The sequence below is a fragment of the Eublepharis macularius genome, chromosome 9, assembly GCF_028583425.1.
Source record: "Eublepharis macularius isolate TG4126 chromosome 9, MPM_Emac_v1.0, whole genome shotgun sequence".
In the NCBI taxonomy this organism is placed as follows: domain Eukaryota; kingdom Metazoa; phylum Chordata; class Lepidosauria; order Squamata; family Eublepharidae; genus Eublepharis; species Eublepharis macularius.
The window spans coordinates 55,004,128-55,025,559 of NC_072798.1; the positions used below are offsets into that span (position 1 = coordinate 55,004,128).

General features: G+C 45.0%; 1 protein-coding gene across 1 annotated transcript in view; it reads right to left on the bottom strand.

Annotated features, from left to right (window-relative positions):
• Positions 1-21,432, bottom strand: part of TMTC2 (transmembrane O-mannosyltransferase targeting cadherins 2) — a 276,266-nt gene that overhangs the window by 9,675 nt on the left and 245,159 nt on the right. Inside the window, exons 10-11 of the mRNA XM_054989259.1 lie at positions 20,881-20,995; positions 18,367-18,430 (exon numbers count right to left, since the gene is read on the bottom strand). Coding sequence (XP_054845234.1) covers positions 18,367-18,430; positions 20,881-20,995 — 179 coding nt within the window. The remainder of the gene's footprint in view (positions 1-18,366; positions 18,431-20,880; positions 20,996-21,432) is intronic.

A 21,432-nucleotide genomic window follows, 5' to 3' on the forward strand; every position in this document is an offset into this window, starting at 1 on the left:
GGCTTAGTGAAGAGAAGAGAGCAAGAGAGAGAGAAACGTAATTTCTTTGAGGTCAAACAGGAGAAATCTCTCCAACTCTCTTAGACTGAGTGCAATGCAGTAATTTCACATCAAGCATGCTCAGTCAGGTAGTTGGTAGTATTAAAGGACAAACAATTGCTATGCCTTTGCTGCTGAATGGAATTTAATGATCTGAAAAGCATGTTGCCCAAATATTTTAGTGGTATCATCAGGATGGTGTTCTCTTCTAAATGTAAAGAGCCACTGAAATATTTGGATTTTTCAGTTTGCTAATTGAAAACATGCATAGAAGCTTGATAAAGAGCAATGAAGTAATAAAGAGAAAATGAAAAAAGATTTATCTGTAGGCTGTGCTGCTAAGCATGAAAACGGCTCAGGTGGCCCTGCTTCATCTTGCCAATGACCATGTTATAATGTGCTGTCAGGCCTTCTAATCCTCCTGCAGTGATGGGAAGAATTTTCACTTGAACTTTTATTACTGGTGTCACTGCCATGCTGCAGTGTGCTATTTTCTGAAGCAATCAAAATGTCAACAGCTTCTTTTTTTATTGCTAAAGAGAAATGTGCACAGCTGAATCATTTCACAAGTGGCATTTCTTTTTGACAGACCCCCAAAGTGTTACTTTTAAGGTTAGATTTGGACACAGAGGTTGTCCTTGAGGTTCTTGGTGAACCTACTCTTAAAACAGGACTTGATCTCTATCAAGTGACTAGAACATGTGAATTCAATGCTTGTGGGAGCGAGCTCCTAATTTTTTTTTTAAGTAATCACAAAATACATACACAGAGAGAGATTTTCATGTGGCTGATGTATACTGTGCAGCACTGTATGCGACAGTTTTAGAGCACTCTTCTTTCAGTGGGTGATGGAAAAGGTTACTTGCAACTCCTCATAATGCCTAGTATATCAACACATTTTGCAGTCTTTTGCATTGGACACTTTCTTCCAGCAGAACATCATCAGGTACTGGTTGTACTGTTTGTAGTTGATTAAAAGGATGGATGAACGAAACAGTAATGGAATGGGTAAGTGTAAAGTGGAATCAATGACTATTATTGCTCTGCCTTAGTTTTCAAATGCATGTCTGCTTGTATTGAACTCTTCTGATGCACTTATTGGGCACATTTATTTCCTATGTTTGCTGAAGTTCAACAATCACGTACTTCAACTTTTAAAAAAAACCCCTGCCAGCTACTGTGCCTGCACCATGTGTTTCCAGACTCACATTTCTAGAAGCACTGAATCTGCTTCTTCCACTGCAGCTTTTGATTTAAGGCAGTCTGTCTTACAGAATCTTCTACCAATTCAGAGCAGCATACAAAAACCAAGAAGCCCTGTACAGATCACTAATTAGAGAGCCAGTTTGGTGTAGTGGTTAAGAGCGCGGGACTCTAATCTGGAGAAATGGGTTTGATTCCCCACTCCTCCGCTTGAAGCCAGCTGGCTGACCTTGGGTAAGTCACAGCTCTCTGGAGCTCTCTCAGCCCCACCCACCTCACAGGGTGTTTGTTGTTGTGGGGATAATAATAGCATACTCAATGAGTGCCCATATCGTAGGCACTCAATGAAATTACTGAGCAGTCGGATTAGAACGGATAAAAGAAAGTATTTCTTCACCCAAAGAGTGATTAACACATGGGATTCACTGCTACAAGAGGTGGTGGCCGCTTCAAGCATAGATGGCTTCAAGAGGGGATTGGATAAACATATGGAGAAGGTCCATTAGTGGCTATTAGCCAGAAGGTACAGATGGAACTCTCTGTCTAGGGCAGTGATGCTCTGCATTCTTGGTGTTTGGGGGGTGGCAATCAGTGGGAGGGCTTCTAGTGTCCCTTCCCCACTGGCAGAGCTCCTGATGACAGCTGGTGACAAGGAGTGTTGGACTAGATGGGCCATTGGCCTGATCCAACATGGCTTCTCTTATGTTCTTATACTTTGTAAACTGCTCTGGGTGGGTTTTAAGTTGGCCTGAAGGGCAGTATATAAATCAAATGTTATATTGTTATTAAAGAAAGGGAGGAATGCCCACATTCAGTGTTTCCTCCACTAGATGTCAAGATAGTCAATCATCTGTTCAATGCTCTGTGTTCCTAAGTCAGCAAGAAGCTACATTTAAACATCACAATCAATGGTTTCTTGATGATAAGAATGAATCAGAAAGTGGTTGGGCTTGTACCCTCCTCCTCCCACCAATGGTTGTGCCAATATTGAAGATATTCTGTTGAATACTGAAGATGTCCCATCTAACTACTTTACCTGTTGTGACACCCAAATCAGGTGTATTAACAAATTACTACAAAATAGAATGCTCAACTGGAACAAAATGTAGTATGTTGAATTTCCTGACTTCATTCTCTGTGCACTGTAATTAGCCTTGGATGGAGAGGGAGTAATAGAATTTCCAAGGCTAATTGTCAGACCAAACCAACAAGCTGGATATAAGGAATATGGAAAGATACAGCAGTCATTTGTATATGGATATGGGATTCTATTAATCCTACTTTGATGTACATAAAGTTCTTGTTAGATCAAAGTTTAACTCAAACCTTGGTTCCATGATCACTGGTAGAAATTACATCACTGAGTTCAGTAAAGTTAAAAATTCACCCATAAACTCAAATGCCAGAAAAGCTTATTTTCATGTCCTACAAAGTAAAGGAAAAAAGAATTTTGCACACATAAATGTGTGCCAGATTTTTCAGCTTGCTCAGAGTTACGACACTAGTCTTATTAATTGTAAGATTAAGAACTTGTCATGAACTTTAAATAGCATGTAGATGATCTTATTTTTTAGATTATGAAAGTTTCATAATATAATGCAGCCTCAGCTTTTTAGATGGCCATCCACTTCTTTTCCACCTTCATTTTGCACCATCATAATTTATATTTGTACAAATTCCTAGTATACTGTATTACATACTGACAATGCAAAAAACTATTACATATTACGTGGCAGCCTGAAACTCCCCAAAGAATCTTTACAATAGGAGTAAGTCTGCAAGTTTTTCCAATAGCTATGTATTGTGTGCTTTAATATACAGTTTTAAAAAGCTTCTCAGCAATTATTCTTTCAATCCATATAGAAACCAAGCTGCACACTTTAAAATATTATTTTATTAGTATAATAAACTAAATAGTGACATACACTGTAATTTTTAATACTGTTATTTTTTTTAAAAAAATAGAACACTAACGTATGTGTTACAGACCTCACAAAGTGCTTATAATTAAACTCCTCTGGATTTCTAACTCAAGTACTTTCAGATTGTGCAACTGTTCAACCATTTGGAGTTAAATACTTCACTTGGAGTTAAATTGATTTTTGTTTATAGAAACCAAGCTGTGGTATCATTCCAAAATCTGCAATTTGGTCATTTTCATATCTAATGATCTGTTGAATTTATCATAGAGTCGTCCTTTTCAGCTTACTGTTGGGGATGTCTGTCTAATGAAAGATAAAATATGAATGAATGCCAGTCATACTACTTTTGCTATATTTGACCTTTGACAACATGAGCTCTACAGTTTGCCAACAAGAAGGAAGAAATCTGTGTATAACTACGATCAGGACCTGTTAATCGGATTAAGAACACTAATTCAGTGCTCATCTGTAACTTTATTTAGGGCAAAAACAACAAAGATTTTTACAATACTTCTGTATTAGTGTTTTGTACATGTATTATATGAAAAACAAGTCATTGAGCCAGATATTGCCCCCCTAGTCGGAATGAAGAGACAGACACAGGTATTGGATCTAAAGGGCCACTTTATTTAATTAACCTCAACACAACCTTAATATAACTGCGGCAGGGGAAAGCGGTACAGGCCAAGCCACGGGGTCAAACCTTGACCACCGCCTTGACCTGTCTGGGCAAGCCCCAAAGCCCCGGGTACGAGCCATCCACCTGGATGGCTAGGAGACCCGGCCGGCCTGGCAAATTGGTTCCCCCCTTTCAAGCTCCTAAGCCTCAGCCGTACAGCAGTGAGGGAAGGACTTGCACGTGGGGTTCCCCAGGCAGTCTGCCCACGCGCGCTGGCAGCCGTCACAAGCAGTACCAGCCGCTCCTAGCAGACTCCTCCTCCCTACCAATAGGGAAACGCCAAGGGTGCTCACCGGCCCGCTGCTTTTACCAAACTCTATTCTGCCCATGACACCACTAGACAGCACCACCTTAGCCAATTTCCAACACCCAAAACCTGGTACAAGGCAGGCGAAAAACCCCTCACCCAAGACTCCAATTAAGGGTGAGAGGAAAAAATTCCTACCTGGCTCCGCATACGGCAACCGGCTAATCCTGTACCAAATAGGGTGAGGAGGGTGGGCCGAGCGACAAACGCGACTGGTTTTGGATGGGCGGAGCAGCCAGCAACGGCTGCTGACTCCGCCCACCTGAGAAAGCCCCGGATGCCCGGGAACGCTGCTCTGCTCTCCTCCTTCCAGGAGAGCAATGTACGGCCCCCTCCTTGAGCAGCGAAGCTGCCTGGAGGCGTGGCCGAATTGCCCCCCTAGTCGGAATGAAGAGACAGACACAGGTATTGGATCTAAAGGGCCACTTTATTTAATTAACCTCAACACAACCTTAATATAACTGCGGCAGGGGAAAGCGGTACAGGCCAAGCCACGGGGTCAAACCTTGACCACCGCCTTGACCTGTCTGGGCAAGCCCCAAAGCCCCGGGTACGAGCCATCCACCTGGATGGCTAGGAGACCCGGCCGGCCTGGCAAATTGGTTCCCCCCTTTCAAGCTCCTAAGCCTCAGCCGTACAGCAGTGAGGGAAGGACTTGCACGTGGGGTTCCCCAGGCAGTCTGCCCACGCGCGCTGGCAGCCGTCACAAGCAGTACCAGCCGCTCCTAGCAGACTCCTCCTCCCTACCAATAGGGAAACGCCAAGGGTGCTCACCGGCCCGCTGCTTTTACCAAACTCTATTCTGCCACCGCCAGGCCAAGCCTCTGCTTAGGCCCTGGCACCCCACTATTGGCCTAGCGCCAACCTAAGCCCCAGCCGCAAGTCGTTGAGGAAAATATCATTGCCGGTTTCTGACAGGTGAACCCCATCAGCTCTATAGAGACCGGCAACTTCGGCCCTGATCCTGGGGTGCGGTAAATAGACACCCAAACCCTCACCCAAAGCTTTCTGAATGGCCCTATTGGCCTTCATCCGAGCCCGCTCTACTGCAGAACGATTAACCGCTTCTCGCCAGACCTGCCGTGGCAACATGGCAGACCAAATAATGAGCACTCCCGGCCAGCGCAGGAGTATCTCATGCATATCCCATTTGGCCTGGATAGATAGGGCTCTACCATGTACAAACCCAAGGTCATTCCCGCCCAAATGAATGACCAATATATGGGGCACTGGGCCCCGCCGCTCCCTAAACAGGAGTGGCAACAAACCAGGCCACCTAAGGCCACGCCTGCCCTGCCACTCCACCGTTGCCCATTCACTCAATCCCAGTTGGGACCCAATCTGCGTCCGTCTGGCTTGATGAGCGGCCCAAAAGACCATGCTGTGGCCGCAGATCAAAATCCGACGCTTCTCCCGGCGAGACACTGGACCTAAGAAAACACCATTAGTAACATTTACAAACTGGATAGAGGACGAACATAGGAACGATAGGCAGTGGATTTCCACCTGCCAACACCCTGAATAACCTGCACAGGGTACCCCATGGCTGCCGCTGTAGATGCAGCCCCAATCCGAAAGGAATGGGTGCCAAATTTAACTCCTGATAACCCCAATTTGGCCAGTGCCCTTTCCGTCACTGCCCAAAACTGGTACCGAGTCAGAGGTAACCCATCCTCATGCTGAAACAGAACCCCAGGTGCCTCACCACGCACCCTCAAATACTTCCGAAGCGCCCTTACAGGACACAACCCCAGGTCATCACATGGCCCGAGGCTAATGACGACCCCTCTCTGCCTCTGATCAGTTTTAGACTTGCGGATCCGGATGGCAACCCCACCCTCAGTAAACGAAAGATCCTGCACCAACAGGGCCCTGCCGGATACATCCCCCTTAGAGCTAGCGACTAATTCACTAACTCGCAGCGCCCCAAAAAATGCCAACAAGGCCGCGGCATGAAAGAGTTTGGCTTCAAAACCAGAGGCGCAAATAAGACCCCAAGTCCCACTAAGCCCCTTCAAAATTGACGGGGAGATAGGCTCTCTAGGGTCAGCAGGAGCCACTGACTCCCGAGACCAACCCTCCAACATTTTACGTACACGGAAGTCCCCCGTGGCCTCAGAGAACCCCCGAGACTTACTCACAAAGGCCAATGCTGCCAACTGGCCCCTGATGGACTTGACCGCCAACCCACGACCTTTCTGATGCACACAAAAGTGCAATAAATGCTCAACAGGGATGGGCCATAACTGCAACAGGCCCACACCCCTCCTGAAGTCCCCAAATTGGCCTACCGCTCTGTCGTAGGCACGTTGGGTGCTGGGGGCCAACGCCAGCCTTATGGCCCTGGACGCTTCGACCTCCCAAGCTGCCACAACTCCAGGGGCATTGGTGTCGGCTCCGGGTCTGCCTCCGGGGCAAGTTGCCAAAACCGCTCCATCTGTTGGCGAGACAAAGCGTCTGCCACACCATTACTAACCCCAGGAACGTGTCTGGCCTTAAACAAAATGTTCCGCCGGAGACAAAGCAACGTAAAGGCTCTAACAAGCCTCATGACCCGGCCCGATCTAGAAGACAAGGAGTTTACAACGTGAACAACCGCTTGGTTGTCACACCAAAACTGGACGACCTTGTTGGACAACTCGCTCCCCCACAGGTGCACCGCCACCAAAAGGGGGAAAAATTCCAAAAAGGTCAAGTCCTTGTCTAAGCCAATTGCATGCCAGTCAGGAGGCCACCGATCAGCACACCAGTGCTTACGGAAGTAAACCCCAAAGCCTAATGACCCTGAAGCATCAGAGGTAACCTGCAGCTCGGCCTCGAGCAGCAGTTCCTCACGCCAGAACGTAACCCCATTAAATTCCCTGAGGAAGGCAGACCAAACATCTAAATCCTCCCTGATTCCCTTGGACACCTTAAGGCGATGATGGGGTGCCCTAAGCACCGCCATAGCATCGCATAGCCTCCGCAAAAAGGCCCTACCCGGGGCCACTGCTTTGCAAGCAAAGTTCAAGTGACCCACCAACTGCTGTAGCTCCAACAGGGACACCTTCCGCTTAGCTCTAAATTCAAGCAGCCGGACCTTGAGGTCGGCCACCTTTTCAGGGGGCAGCCTAAAACACTGCTGCACTGTATCCAGCTCTATACCCAAAAACATCAAAACCTGTGAAGGACCCTCCGTTTTCTCGTGCGCCAAAGGAACGCCCAGCTCATCAGCCAAATGAACAAAAGTGCTCAGAAGCCTGGCGCATTGGCCAGACCCCGCTGCCCCAACGAACAAAAAATCATCTAAATAATGCACAGAGTCGCGACTATGCGCCCTGCGCTGCAGTTCCCACTCCAAGAATGAGCTAAAGCGTTCAAAAGCCGCACAAGAAATTGAACACCCCATGGGAAGGGCCCGATCCATATAGAACTTGCCCTCGAAGGAAAAGCCCAGGAGCTCGAAGTCATCAGGGTGTACCGGGAGAAGCCGAAATGCCGACTTAATGTCGCATTTCGCCATCTCCGCACCCAAACCACAGCGGCGCACTACCCTGACTGCCTGATCAAACGAGGTATACCGGACTGAGCACAGTTGTTCCGGTATAGCGTCATTTACCGATCCACCTCTAGGGTAGGAGAGATGATGGATGAGGCGAAACTCACCAGCAGCCTTTTTAGGCACCACACCCAAAGGAGACACCCTAAGGTTGGGCACCGGGGGCCTATCAAAGGGGCCCAAAACTCGGCCCTCGGCACACTCCTTGGCTATTTTAGCCCGAACAACATCTTCCATACCCATAACCGAACGTAAATTTTTGGACATAAATGGGGAGCGTGGCCCCTGAACAGGAATCCGGAAACCAAAACTAAAACCCAGAAACAGGAAATGAGCATCATGCTCCCGAGGGTAAGCCGCTAGTAGCCGCTCAAGGACCCTCAGATTTACCGGGCTGGGTCCCTTTACCAACAGCCTGTTGGCCACCAGCTCCCCCGCCGCCAGGCCGCTTCCCCCCTCCACCTTGTCTGAACTTGGGGCAGGCATTATAGGAATGGTATCCCGCACAAGTTGGACATTCGTGCCGGAACCGGCAGGGCTTACGCCCACACTGGCCCTTAAAGGCAAACTCCCAGCAAAGCAGCCGGGGTTGAACCTGCTGCCCCGCTGCAGGGCGGGTAGAAGACGCTGAGGAGGCCGAGGCTGAACGCTGCACAATATGGCCGCTATCAGAGCGGTCTCCCATATTGGGCTTTGCGGGCGACATCACCTGCAGCCAAAGCTGTTGGTGAATGCGATCCCAGGGGAGACTGGGATTAAGGGCAGCACGCATCCTAAACTCCTCGTCATACTGCATCCAAGCAGCACCCAAGAAGCCCGTGTAACCCTTGTAAATGATGTCCAAATATTGCAGCAGGGACAAAGCCCTGTGGGGCTGAGCACGTACGAGCACACCAGCATAGATCAGAAACCCGGGCAACCAATTAGCCCAAGTTCTGTCCACACGACGACGCTTTAGGCGCTCCTTGTCCCTATCATCCAGCTCATCTTTATCCTTCTTTTCCAATTCACGGAAAAGAAGGGTAAAAACATCAACATATTCGCCTTTTACAATTTTGTCCCTAGTGGTTTGTGTCAGATGGTCCCCCAGGGGCAAGGCCGTATCCCCAAAAGGAAGAGCGTTAAATGGTACTTGCCCATAAGACAGGGGGAAATGAGGGTAATAACCCCAGGGTCCCCCCATATAAGGGGGCCAAACTCCCATTTGCCCTTGCCCCCATGTACACTCACCACTACCCCAAACGGGCTGTGCCGGCACACTCTGTTGTAAAGCAGCCAACCCAGGCCCTTGTTGCTGCCAAGCCGGCTGACCCGTGGCTGTCCAGGCAGAAGGGAGCTGCTGAGAGGTCCCAGCAGCCCCAGAGGACACCTGAGGAAGCAGATGCCCCCATGGCCCCAAAGGCCAAGGGGATCCAGTGTTGGGTGCAGCTTCCTTACCGCCAGGCTCCGCAGGGTCCACTGCCACAGCTACAGGCGCCGCATCCAATCCAGCCTCAGGGTCCAGGTCGACCACAGGCTCACTCTCCATTTGGTTGACCACCTGCTGAGATCCACTGGCGCCACCAACCGCAGCTCCTACGGTGCCTTCCAAGGCAGAAAGACGACGAAGAATATCTCTATTAATAGCATCCCTAGATGCCCCCCGAATGGGCCTGGCTCTACCATTACCAGGCACCGCCACCCCTTTACCACGCTCCAACGCTGCCAGCCGCTGCAAAATATCATGCTGCGTGGCTTCCCCAGCCTCATCGTCCGAAGAACTAACCACAGGGGCAGGCCGCTTAGCTGGCACCCTCTTGGCAGGCTGCTTGCCCTTGGCACGGCCAGCACCCTTTTTGGGAGGCATAGCGCCAACCAACCCAACCTTGGTCAACAAAATATAAGTAGGCAAGGCTCCCAGCTAAGCAGGCAGCCTACTAAGGTCCAAAAGGACCACAAAGTATCCCCCAGCACACTGCCCTAAAGACAGCTCAATAGCCAGGCAACAGGCCACTAATAAAGAAAAAGAGGGGAAGGGGTGTTCAATCCCACCCTAACCCCCACAGGACAAGAGGCAATTCCCTGTACAATCCAAGCCACAGAATGAGGAGGGTGGGTGGGCAACAAGAGCCTACGGCCCCCAGGGAACCTTTCCACTCAAGCCACCACCCAGGCCGTTATCCCCGGCCAGCCACCCACCATCCCCCCAGAAGAGGGTAGAAAGGCAGCAGAAGCTGCAGGAACCCCAAGCCAGCCACCCACTACCCCCCCCAAAGGGGGAATGAAAAGCAGCACAGCCGCAGGATCCTAACCCCCCTGGGTCTACCACGCCCAGGGGGCCACCTCTGTACAGCCCCCAAGAGCCCCCAAATAGCAGGCCTAAAAAGGGGGGGGGGCTGCGCAGCGCAGCACACAGCCGCCGCCGCTATAGCCGCGCCTAGACTGCGCCGCTCCTTTGCCCAGGCCAGAAGGACCCGGCCGAAACGGATCCTCCGCCGCCGCCGCAATCGAGCCGCTGCTGCTGGGACGCTCCAACACCGTCCCTGATCGCCGCCGCTCGCGCCGCCGCGCCCAACGCTCGGGAAGGCAGAACAACGCGTCTGCCTCCTCCGAGCGACAAACGCGACTGGTTTTGGATGGGCGGAGCAGCCAGCAACGGCTGCTGACTCCGCCCACCTGAGAAAGCCCCGGATGCCCGGGAACGCTGCTCTGCTCTCCTCCTTCCAGGAGAGCAATGTACGGCCCCCTCCTTGAGCAGCGAAGCTGCCTGGAGGCGTGGCCGAATTATATACAATACAAAGTAACTTGCCAGTAATGAACTCATTAACACAACACAATGTTTGGTACATCCAAACAATTCTCATCAACTACCTTGACAATTTCAGTATGAGTAAGATTCTGGCTTACTTTCTCCTATACAGAAATAGAGCCAACACCTACTTTTATAATATAATGGTCAAACATATATGTGAGACATGAGCCAGACAATGCCTTGTCATTCACAAATTATTTATTTAAACATTTCTATGCGGCCTTTCTTCACCTCATGGTGAACCCATGGTGGTTTACATATTTCAGACTCATGCCTATAATTCTATCTCTGTCCATGTCTTCTACTAAAGAGACAATGGGCATGGTTAAAATGTAATAGACAAACCCTGGTTTGATGCTTTCAGGCACAAGTCTAGGGTACCATAGTACTTACACCATGATTTAGAATTTGGATTCTAAATTGCAAAACATAGTTCATGCATAGCAGGACAGTACAGTTTGCTGTGAATCTAGAACATTAACTACACAAAGGGAGGGGAAAGACACCCAAAGCTGGAAATTCCATAATTGCACAGGCTCCAGGGACATATCTGTGGATTTATGAGAGCTTTGAGGCATCTTTTAAAGATTTTGTCATGGTTGCTTTGCCACTATATAGTTTACATTCCTGAATTTAACTGGCATGGTCAAGTATATGACAATTACTTCCAAGTGGGTACAAAGAAAACTAGGGATGAAAGGTTAAATGTTGCAATAAATTATTAAATATGAATTAGCAAAGGAGTTGAAACGTACATTTTGATCCAGGCTTTGCTTTTTGGCACAAGCAGTGCTTAATCAACTACCATAGATGTAGAATATAGTGCAAGCTTCAAACATTTTTCAACAGACACCAAATGTGCTTGCCAGAGACAAGTTCTATTAACCGAAAGGTGAGAAAGACAGAAGAGCTACTGAACAGGATATTTTTCCAACCATAACATCAGAATATTCCAATGCTATTTTAAGAGCATATATTTTGTATGCAATTACAATACACACAGGTGGAGTTGAGCTCCTGGTCATCAGCTTTTGAACTAATAACTAATTCCTTTTCCATGTAATAAGATCACATGGAGAGTTTAATAGTGCCTGCATGTGGATTTCCAATTATTTTTTTCAATCATGGCTGATTTTTCAGGTGCCTTTGCTTTGATTAAAGCAGTAATTATTTTTAATTGGCTAGTTGCCTAATGCCAAAGCAATGGGATCCATTAAGGCACATCATCAAACACTATGAAAGTAAATTTACCCATTTCAGGGGGTGCATCAGTAGTAAAAAAAATACTGACACAGTAGCTTATATTCCATTGCAAGAAAAAAAAGTAGTTGAGAAAGGAAAGCAAGAATGTATATGTAAAGAGATGGCATAGTTGCCACACACTAATGGGGAAAGAAAATCTGTTCCTGAACTTGAGATTGCAGGTTGGGGTTCATATGCCTTAATGTTTTTCCATCTTAACTATGAAGTTATACAACCTAGAAACAAATTCATCTCCTCTTCTAGAGTTCTTTACCTACAAGTAGACTTCTGAGAGCTGGATATCCTTTAGAAGCAAAAACATGGTGATACTTCTACTTATTCAACTATATAGGGTTTCCAACTAAAGCTTGGGAAATAACTTGGGGACAGAAGACTTTGGGGAGGGCAAGGAAATCAGCTGGGGTGTGATGCCATACAGATTTACCAGAGTTTCCACTGAGTCCTAGAGCAGTATAATGTCACTATTGGGTTAGCCCCAGAACTGAAGTCAAGCCATTGACGTGATGGCAATTTTTGTCTTATTTCCCCCCCACTGGCCTACCAAGTGGAAGTGGGTGCCAGAGGCTCAAAGCAGGAAGTTGAAGCCCTAAGTCCTTGGAAGCTGACATTTCCTCCTCTCTGGTTCAAACTAAATGTTATATTTTAAAACAAGTCTACTATTAACAAGCCCTCTATATTCTGACGATCTGTTGTAATTCTGGGAGAACTCCAGGCCCCACCTTGAAGTTGGGAAACTCAAATATTTCAAGCCTAATGTTCAGAATGTATCAAAACAAATGAGATATTGAATTCTATTACTTGGTTGTTGTGGGTTTTCCGGGCTGTATTGCCGTGGTCTTGGCATTGTAGTTCCTGACGTTTTGCCAGCAGCTGTGGCTGGCATCTTCAGAGGTGTAGCACCAAAAGACAGAGATCTCTCAGAGAGAGATCTCGGAGAGATCTCTGTCTTTTGGTGCTACACCTCTGAAGATGCCAGCCACAGTTGCTGGCAAAACGTCAGGAACTACAATGCCAAGACCACGGCAATACAGCCCGGAAAACCCACAACAACCATCGTTCTCCGGCTGTGAAAGCCTTCGACAATACAATTCTATTACTATTTCCAGAAAGGGAAAGCAAATGCAAGTTTAATGCTTGCTATAAATTATCACACTTGTTATGTATTCCCTGTACTTGAACAGGATTCAACAAGCTCTTAGGTAGTAGGACCTAATCAGGAAGAAATGTGCAAGTGTGAAAACCAAACCTAAACTTATAAGGGATAATGCATACCATATTTATGGATAATGCATACCATATGAATGGATGTATTGTCTAAGCAATTACAAAAACATTCTATCTTCTGTTCTAACTGAATAATAAATTAATGAGATTGTTTTTGGAAGAGGAATTTGAAATACTCTACAAAGAATGAAAAACTTGCTGGATTCTTTTTGAGTTCAAACAGATGGTTTCATTTCTAAAATGTGAATAGGCTGCTGTGAATTCTATATTTTACTATACTATATTTTTGATTGACATCAAGGGGTACATTCAAAAGGCAAAGACAATGCCAGCTTAGGAGAGAAAAAGATGTAGGCAGTTCTATATGTACTACCATGTCACTGTAGGACTGTGACTAACATGAGAAAATAAAAAGCACAGGTATGTGTCCCATTCTGCATCCAACTCCTACTCAAGTTTCCCAGCTTGAATGTATAATGTTTTGCATGTAAATAGTTTTGAGTATTTTATGCTTGCTAATGTAGGGTTTTTAAATGTTTGTTATTGTTTAAATACAAGCCTCTGAGGAAAGAAGGAGGGAGGCTGGATGGGTGAATGAAGTGCTTTACTCTGAATGTACCCTAGGGGGCAGAGTGAATTGCAGTTTTTAGTCAGTAAATTGGGAGAAAGGGTTCATTCAGGTCAAAACAGGCAAACTGAGTGAAGCCTAAGAGAGTCTGTGTCTGTATGTTTCTGAATGAAAGTTAACCAGCCAAGAGATTCTGGTTAAGTCACAGCCAAACTACACAAGACACCAGACAAGTGTTCTTCATGTGTTGGGTCTCACAAACTTACCTGGGAAGGGGTAGTCCTTTTTTCTGTCTCCCGTTATGTCACCCCCCCCCCCAGCTCATGGAGATTTTTTGAGAGACAGAGGGAAAGAGAGTCCCTCCAGTTGCAATTCTCTCCAGCTGAGAATCGCATTGAGTGGCTGGGTTTTTTTTTAAAGACTACAATTCCCATGGAACCTTGCAGGACCCAAGACATGCTTGTATGTTTCATGTAGTTCCACTTTCAAACTTTGGGTGTCTCAGAGAAAGGATTCTGGCTAAATCTGGCAAACTGTGTGAAAGCCTAAGAGCCTAATCCTGTCTAGATAAGGCAATCTGTGTGCACATCTGAGTCAGTCTGTGTATATCTGAGAGAGAGATTACTGTATCTAGGTCAGGCAAGGTGTGTGAAAAAGCTTGAGTGAATCACACACACACAGCAACGACCTTTATTTGCATAAAGAGTGAATCTATGTCTGTGTGGATGAGATGAGAGTTTAATCTGCTAATGAAGATCAGTGTGGAAAATTAGATTGTATGACTGAATCTTTTAACATAACTTTAACAAGGGATAACTCTTTTTGAAACCACTAAGCTTAAGAACTATTCTGAAACCAATACGCTTATCAAAACTCTACAACAATAATGTTTATGTACTTATAAATAAATTATACTTTTGTTTAATCGAGAAAGATCCCTCCCTCCCCCTCACAACCACCCTCATGTGCTAATTGTTCTGTCAAACTACCATCTATAGCAGGGATCCCCAACGTGGTGCCTGTAGGCACAATTGTGTCCAACACTGTAACTGGTGCCCGCCATGTGTCTTTAGAGAGCGAATGGGGCATGGTGGGGCTTTTGCTAAGCATGGCTTCTGATTGGCCATTGGTGATTTGATTAGCTGTGCAGATTTTTAAAAACACTGCTTTGGCAGAAGCTGCTTACACAGCAGAAGAATCTTCATTATGTGACTGAAGGTAAGCTGTGGCAGCCATTTTGTGGCTAGGGTTGCTAGGTGTCTGGTCTTCACTCGGACAGTCCAATTATTTCTTTGACTGTAAATTTTTTTTTAAAAAAATACTAGACATAAACATCCAGTATTTTGTGCATGGGACACCTGGCATATGCAGGAGCAGCAGGACAGCCCCTTGCTCCATTGCTTGCCTGCCTATCCTGTGTGACAGGGGAGTGGCCAGCCAACCTTGTATTGAATAAATCTGAGGTACCCTGCCCCATGGATCTTGAGAATGCTGAGATGCAGGGTGCAATGTGGGCTGCCTTATTATGCTTTTAGTGCTATATTTTCATCATTACTACCAGTGTTTTTATTTGTTTTTATTATATGTATTTATATCCTGTTGTCGAGAGGGAACTAATCCTAAAAGGGATGGAAGTGGAGTCTAACGATGCCTAATTGGAACAGTTTTCTCCATGGGGAGGTCTGATCTGTACTGGGACAGATGGAAGCAATATAAAGTTTCAGGTATTTAGATTTATAATGCAATAGAATGTTGTCATAATTCATGAAGAGAATATATGATGATCATTATTTGGAAATATTTAATAGGTGTTTCAGGTGTTAAAAAATAGGGTAATATTTTCAGGAAGAAAGTTAATTTCATTGTTGGGTAATTTCCTATCTAATATGGAATATTTATTCTTTTATAAACCTTACTTTTTGAAATGTTAATTTGTCTGCTCCAGAGGCCTTTGTTCAAAAACATAATATAATTAACCACAGCAGATACACTGGCCATATACTTGCCCCTTTCATACAGAAAACCTTGCCACTTGCATACAAAGTTAAAAATGCTCTTCAGTCTTCAACCACTGATCCAGCCAATGAAGTAGAAGCTGCAATTGTTTGCCATCAAGGTGCTGAGCTACCAAGACCCTCATTTCTGTGTATCTTTGTGGTTGGAGGTGGTGGTTATGCTATTTAAATCAAAGCTTTCTGAAGTGATGGTGTGGAAACAGCTGTCTCTGACAAGGTGCTGAAGATACAGGGTTTAAAGCTGTCAAGCGCTGCTGATTGGAAGCATGGCGGCTTGCAGGTCATGGCATCTTCATGAGGAATGCACCAAAGTTGCAGAATAAAAAGCCCTGTATCTGGTAAGCTTTTATTTGATATACAAGAGACTGGACTTCAAAGTATTTTTTCCTTTTTATGAGCAAATGTGTGGGTAATTTCAGTAGCCTTCTTGTGAGATGCCTTTTTTTAACCTCAGTTAAAAAGAAATAGGCTCTGAAGTGTGGCATCTCTACATAAATACTCTTCCTTCCAACACAGAGACAGAATTTAATTTGGAAAAAAAACAAGTTATATATTGGAAAAGGTCATCACATTGAGTTAATTTGATTTTTACCTAGTAAAACTAGCCCAATGTGCACTTTTGAAGTATCCATTATCTTAGTTTCTGAGCATAACAGAGCAATTACTAGTTATGTATTACTGGAGAGAGAAGTACTTCAGAAATACACCAACTGTGGTAGCTGAAATGCCTCAGTACATTTCCTTTTGGAGGCTGTTGTTATTATTACACGGAATTAATATTTTGCCTATCCAATATAACAATGCTAAGACTAAGATATGCATTTACCCAGCAACTTGCTAGGAAGAGTGGAGTACCTTTTTCTACCCTGAGAAGCTGTGGAAGTATAATGGAAATGACTCAATTTCAGTCTGCCAAGGCTTCAGAGTAGACTTCTGAATGGGTGAATTGAAGCTAGTAAGTAGAATAAATTAGCTCAGTTGTCAGTTTGGGGAATACCACACAAACATAGATTTAGACTTTCTACCAAGTGTAATAGTAGTAGGATGATACAGCTAGTCATGAGTCCCTAATATACTGTACAAGGGCTTGCCATAATTTTATTTGGTATATATTTTAGGCGAATATTTGAAGTTGTACAATCTAATGCTGAATTATACCAGTCTGTCCATTCATTCCAATGGGTTTAGACTTCAGTAACTCTAAACAGAATATTTAGAATATATCACCTAAGACTTCCAGCTGACAAACTATACATATTTGCATTTCCCCCCAATTTATCCAGAAATAGTTTTCAAATTCTGATATATAACAGTTAAATTCTGAATAAAGTTTTTCTAACAATACCATATTTAAAAACTTTGACTTAATCTTAGGAATAAATTTAAATGTATCGTAAGTGTTTAAGAAACAGAAATAAAGAATGTAACAGTCAACAGAACAAATACACGGGAAACGTTTATATAGGGATGTCATTCCCCCGCTGGTGGTAGGGGATCCCATGCTCTCACCCTCTGTCCCCTGTCTCTACAAACCTGGTCAGCAGGAGAGGAAAGGCGGAGGACTGTCACCCCAAGCATGCTCCTGGGGTGGCATGATGACATCACCTTCAGGAGTGCTGAGCGTGCTCCTGTGCTTCTCAGCAGGATGATTTCAACTCTAAACAGGTCGAATTGACTGCTGAGAAGTGTGTGTGCACCCCTGTGCCTGCACAATGGTGTCAATTCTGGAAGTGACCAAAAAGATAAGCCCCGGGTCCCCCGCCCTCCCATGGGGAGGTTAGGGGGACGTGGCATTCCTAACTCCATGTTTAACATGAATTCTCAAAACTTTCCTACTGTTAAGTCTCATAAAGCAAAGTATTCTGGAAGGTATTAAATATCTGATGAAAAAAGAAGTTCAGATAAGTTACGTAAGTTTTGACTCACCTATGAACTATTTGTATTTCTCTATGCCCAAACTTTATTTAACATAGAAAAAGAAAACAGGCATGTATACAAACACACACATGCTTCTAAAATACTGTATAGTAATGAGTCTATAAACACAGTTCACTTTGTCATTAATGCGCAAGTTGTTAAATGAACCTTGGCAATACACGCTCACTGATCAAACAGTCCAGACTATCCTTATGATATTACTTATTTTTGCAACTAGGATATACCATTCAACACTTCACACATGAAAATGGGCACCTGCTTGTAAATACCGTTATTTTCATATCTAGGATCACTTCATGAGCCCCCTTGTTAGATAATCTTCACAAGGCTTTTTTTCTGGGAAAAGAGGTGGTGGAACTTGTGCGAGTGCACTCCTGGGATCGCATGATGCCACTTCTAGGACCTGACATCATCACAGAGGGCGCAGCCACTCCTGGGAGCACTCCCGCAAGTGCTGGCGCTGGCCATCTAAACTCCCCCCTTGCTCCAGCTGACTGGTGCCAGTCAGCTGGAGCAAGGGGGATTTTAAAGTTTAAGTCGCCCTCTGTGCCGCTCGCAGGCGGCAGGGAGGGTGATCTCAACTCCCCCCTTGCTCCAGCTAACTGGTGCCAGTCAGCTGGAGCAGGGGGGGGATTTTAAAGTTTAATCATCACCGGCCACGTGACCATATTCTAGAGGTGCCGGAATGCCATTCCACGATGTTCTGGCTTTAAAAAAGCCTTTCACCAACTTCAAAGATGTACTTTGGTAACTAACAGTAAAAGCAAAATTAGGGACAGTGCACAGACCAGTAAATAGGGACCTGCCTGGGTAAAAAAAGGGACAACTGAAGCATATAACATCATTTTGACTTGTGACTCTCTACAGGGAAGTACTTACATTAGGTCTCAGTTCAGCTGCCATTTTATAATATTTTTCAGCTGCTTCGTTGAGGCTAGCTTGTCTATTGGAGCAGAGAAAAAAAGAAATAGTACAGCTGAATTCAAACTTTGTAATTTTTGGTAGATCATGAAAAATTATTTGCTCTGACCATTAATAAGAATGAAAGGTAACATATCTTAAGTAAGGATTACTAATCTCATCTAAACATACAATTCATGAGAATCCCTTTCAACAGTCACATTTTAAAAGTTCATTTACATTCCGAACTTCCACTTTTTAGGCAATTATAAAAGTCGATCCACAGCATGTTCCAAACAACTGATCCAAATTCAAGTGTAACATGCATTAATCTCACAATTAAACTATATGCTTCTTGAAATATCAATATTAGGGATGTTCACTTTGGGATTTTGATTCAGGTTAAATACCCGAATCAGGCCAGACTCAGGAAGATTTGGTATTCCTGAACCAGGGCTGAAGCAGAGCAACCCGAAGTGATTAGGGTTGCTTTGGGTTTACCGGGAGCACTTTGCTGGCCTCTTTGCATAGCAACCAGCCAGCAAAGTTCTGCAAAATGCAAGCTTCCCACTGTTTCTTAGCAGAGGGGAGGGGGAGAAAGAGTGAGTGACTCACTACAACCTCCTCCTTTCCCTCCCATCTGGTAAAAAAAGGCAGGAAGCTTGAAAGCAGCACTTTCCTAGCTGTTTGCAAAGTAGCTTGCAAACAGCAAGAAAAGTGCTGCTGTCAGAGATTCCTGTCTTTTTTCTGAATGGCAGGGTAGTTAAGGAGGGACAGTAGTACAAGGGGGAGGAGGGAGGGATATCAGAGAAGGGAAGGGGGAGTTAGGAGTGTCCAATCCTACTGTTGCATCCTCCTTCCAGCCAATGGATTCTCTGGAAGGAAATGCTGCAGGGGATATAAATTGGAGGTTTGCCTTTTGGGCAGCCTACGTTTTTTCTTGGCCTACAGAGAGACATTGAGAGACTTCCCCTGCTGGATAGACTCTCTGTCTCCATGCTGTATGTAGAGATTGGGTTCCCCTAGAGTATCTCCCAGTTTCAGCCTGAAGCCAGCGTTGGGGGGGGGGAAGTGCCTCTTTTAATAATTTAATATTGATGTAATAAATGTTAACATAACATTAACATTTATTGTTAATGTTGTCAATGCCACTGTTATCATAAATCTAATAAAGTAGATATATTTAAATTGAATTTTGTTGGTGTGATTCTCTGATGTGAAGGTTGGTCCTCACAGGGAACAATGGAAAGTGGCACTGGCTGACCAGCCTGCTCTGGGGATTTCTGGAGCATTTGGTTCTGTTTGGCTGTCCCAGGGATGTGTGCATAAGTGCCCCTGAGAAAATAATTTTTAAAAGTTCCCATTATAGGGAATAATGGGGACGGCTGGCCAGCCAGTTCTGGGGGTGCTGGGCTTTTGGGCAGCTTTGGGTTTGGTTCTGTTGGGCTGCCCAGGCTGTAGATGGTAAGTGGAAGTGCATTGCTTCCACAATCCATGTGTTTACTGTGTGGGAATCTGGATTTTCCCCACAATAGAAACAGACAAGTGGAGTGGCTGGGATGGTCAACCTTCTTTGGGGGACCATAACATGAACCCTCAAAGTCCAATCTCCCTGACGATAGGGTGATCATCAGAGCACAGGTAGGAGTAGGTCTCATGCAAATTTGGTTCATTTTGCTTGCAAAATGCCACCCCCACAGTCTCCTAGAAAAGCCCACTAGTTTTCACCACATGGTTTGGGTTGAATTCTTTTTTGTTTTGTTTTGTTTTTGTTTGGGTTGAATTCAATGGATGATTCTTTGGAGTGAAGTTGTTCCCCTTTCATCAGTTTGGTTGTACGGAGAGAGGTTGTCCAGTAGTTTACTTATAGTTGCACACTCATTTGCTTCATATGGTTTTGTGTATTTTTAATCAAATTTTTCTTATTGAGATTCTCTGGTGTGAAGTTAGTCCTCATAGGGGATAATGCGGCTGGGGGGACCTATTTTTGGAGGTCATAACATGGCCCTCCAAAGTCCAATCTCCCTGAAACTTGGGATGCCATGATAGGAGGGTTGGAAGAGGGTTCCCTGCAGGTTTGGTGCATTTTGCTAGCAAAATGCCACTCCCAGCCTCCTGGGAACCTTGTCCCTTCATTTTCCCCATAGGGAACAATGGCGATCGGTGGCGGCTGGTGGGACCTTCTTTGGGGGGCCATAACATGGCCCCCTGAAGTCCAATCTCCCTGAAACTTGGGTGGTCGTGAGAGGAGGGTAGAGAGAGGATCCCCTGCATATTTGGTATTATTAGGGAAGAAAATGGCCCCCCAAGCCCACGGATGATGATGACGACAACAATAACAACAACAACGTTCGATTTATATACCACCCTTCAGGACAACTTAATGCCCACTCAGAGTGGTTTACAAAGAATGCCATTATGGTGTTTTTTTGTCCACCATATGGACTTTATAATGTGTGAATCATTCCTAAGATACCAAAGGAAACAACTAACCTGAGCATGTGGGCTGCATTGAAAACCACATCAAACTCCGTGTTATCCAACTCAGCTGCTTTCTTTGCCATTTCTGCTGCTTCTATCAAACGTGATTCTTCTAGTAGAAACTGACCTGAAACACAGAGTTGAGATAAATAGGAAAGCACACACAACGCTTCAAATAAAACATGTGATACAAACTCAGAAAGAAGTATTCATTGAAACGAAAACAGTGCTGAAAGCATGCAATGCTGTATTCCTGAGAGTCTGCTTATCAATTTCAATGTAACTAACAAAGAAAAATCATTTTTTCTATTATTTAGTTATTGAAATTTTCATATCAGTTTTTGGTTCTGAGATCTTGCAAAGTAGTTTACAAATATACAATGTGTTAATAATACATCATACAGCAGAAGATGTACACATATTAACTGTTGCCCAAACAAAAAGAATATTTTCATCATCTGGTGTGTGAGTTAAACAAACACTAAAAGCTAATCACAGAAATAAAAAAGTCTGGATGCTTCATCAACTAAACCAAGGGAAGCTGCCAAAGCGGGGGTGGGGTGG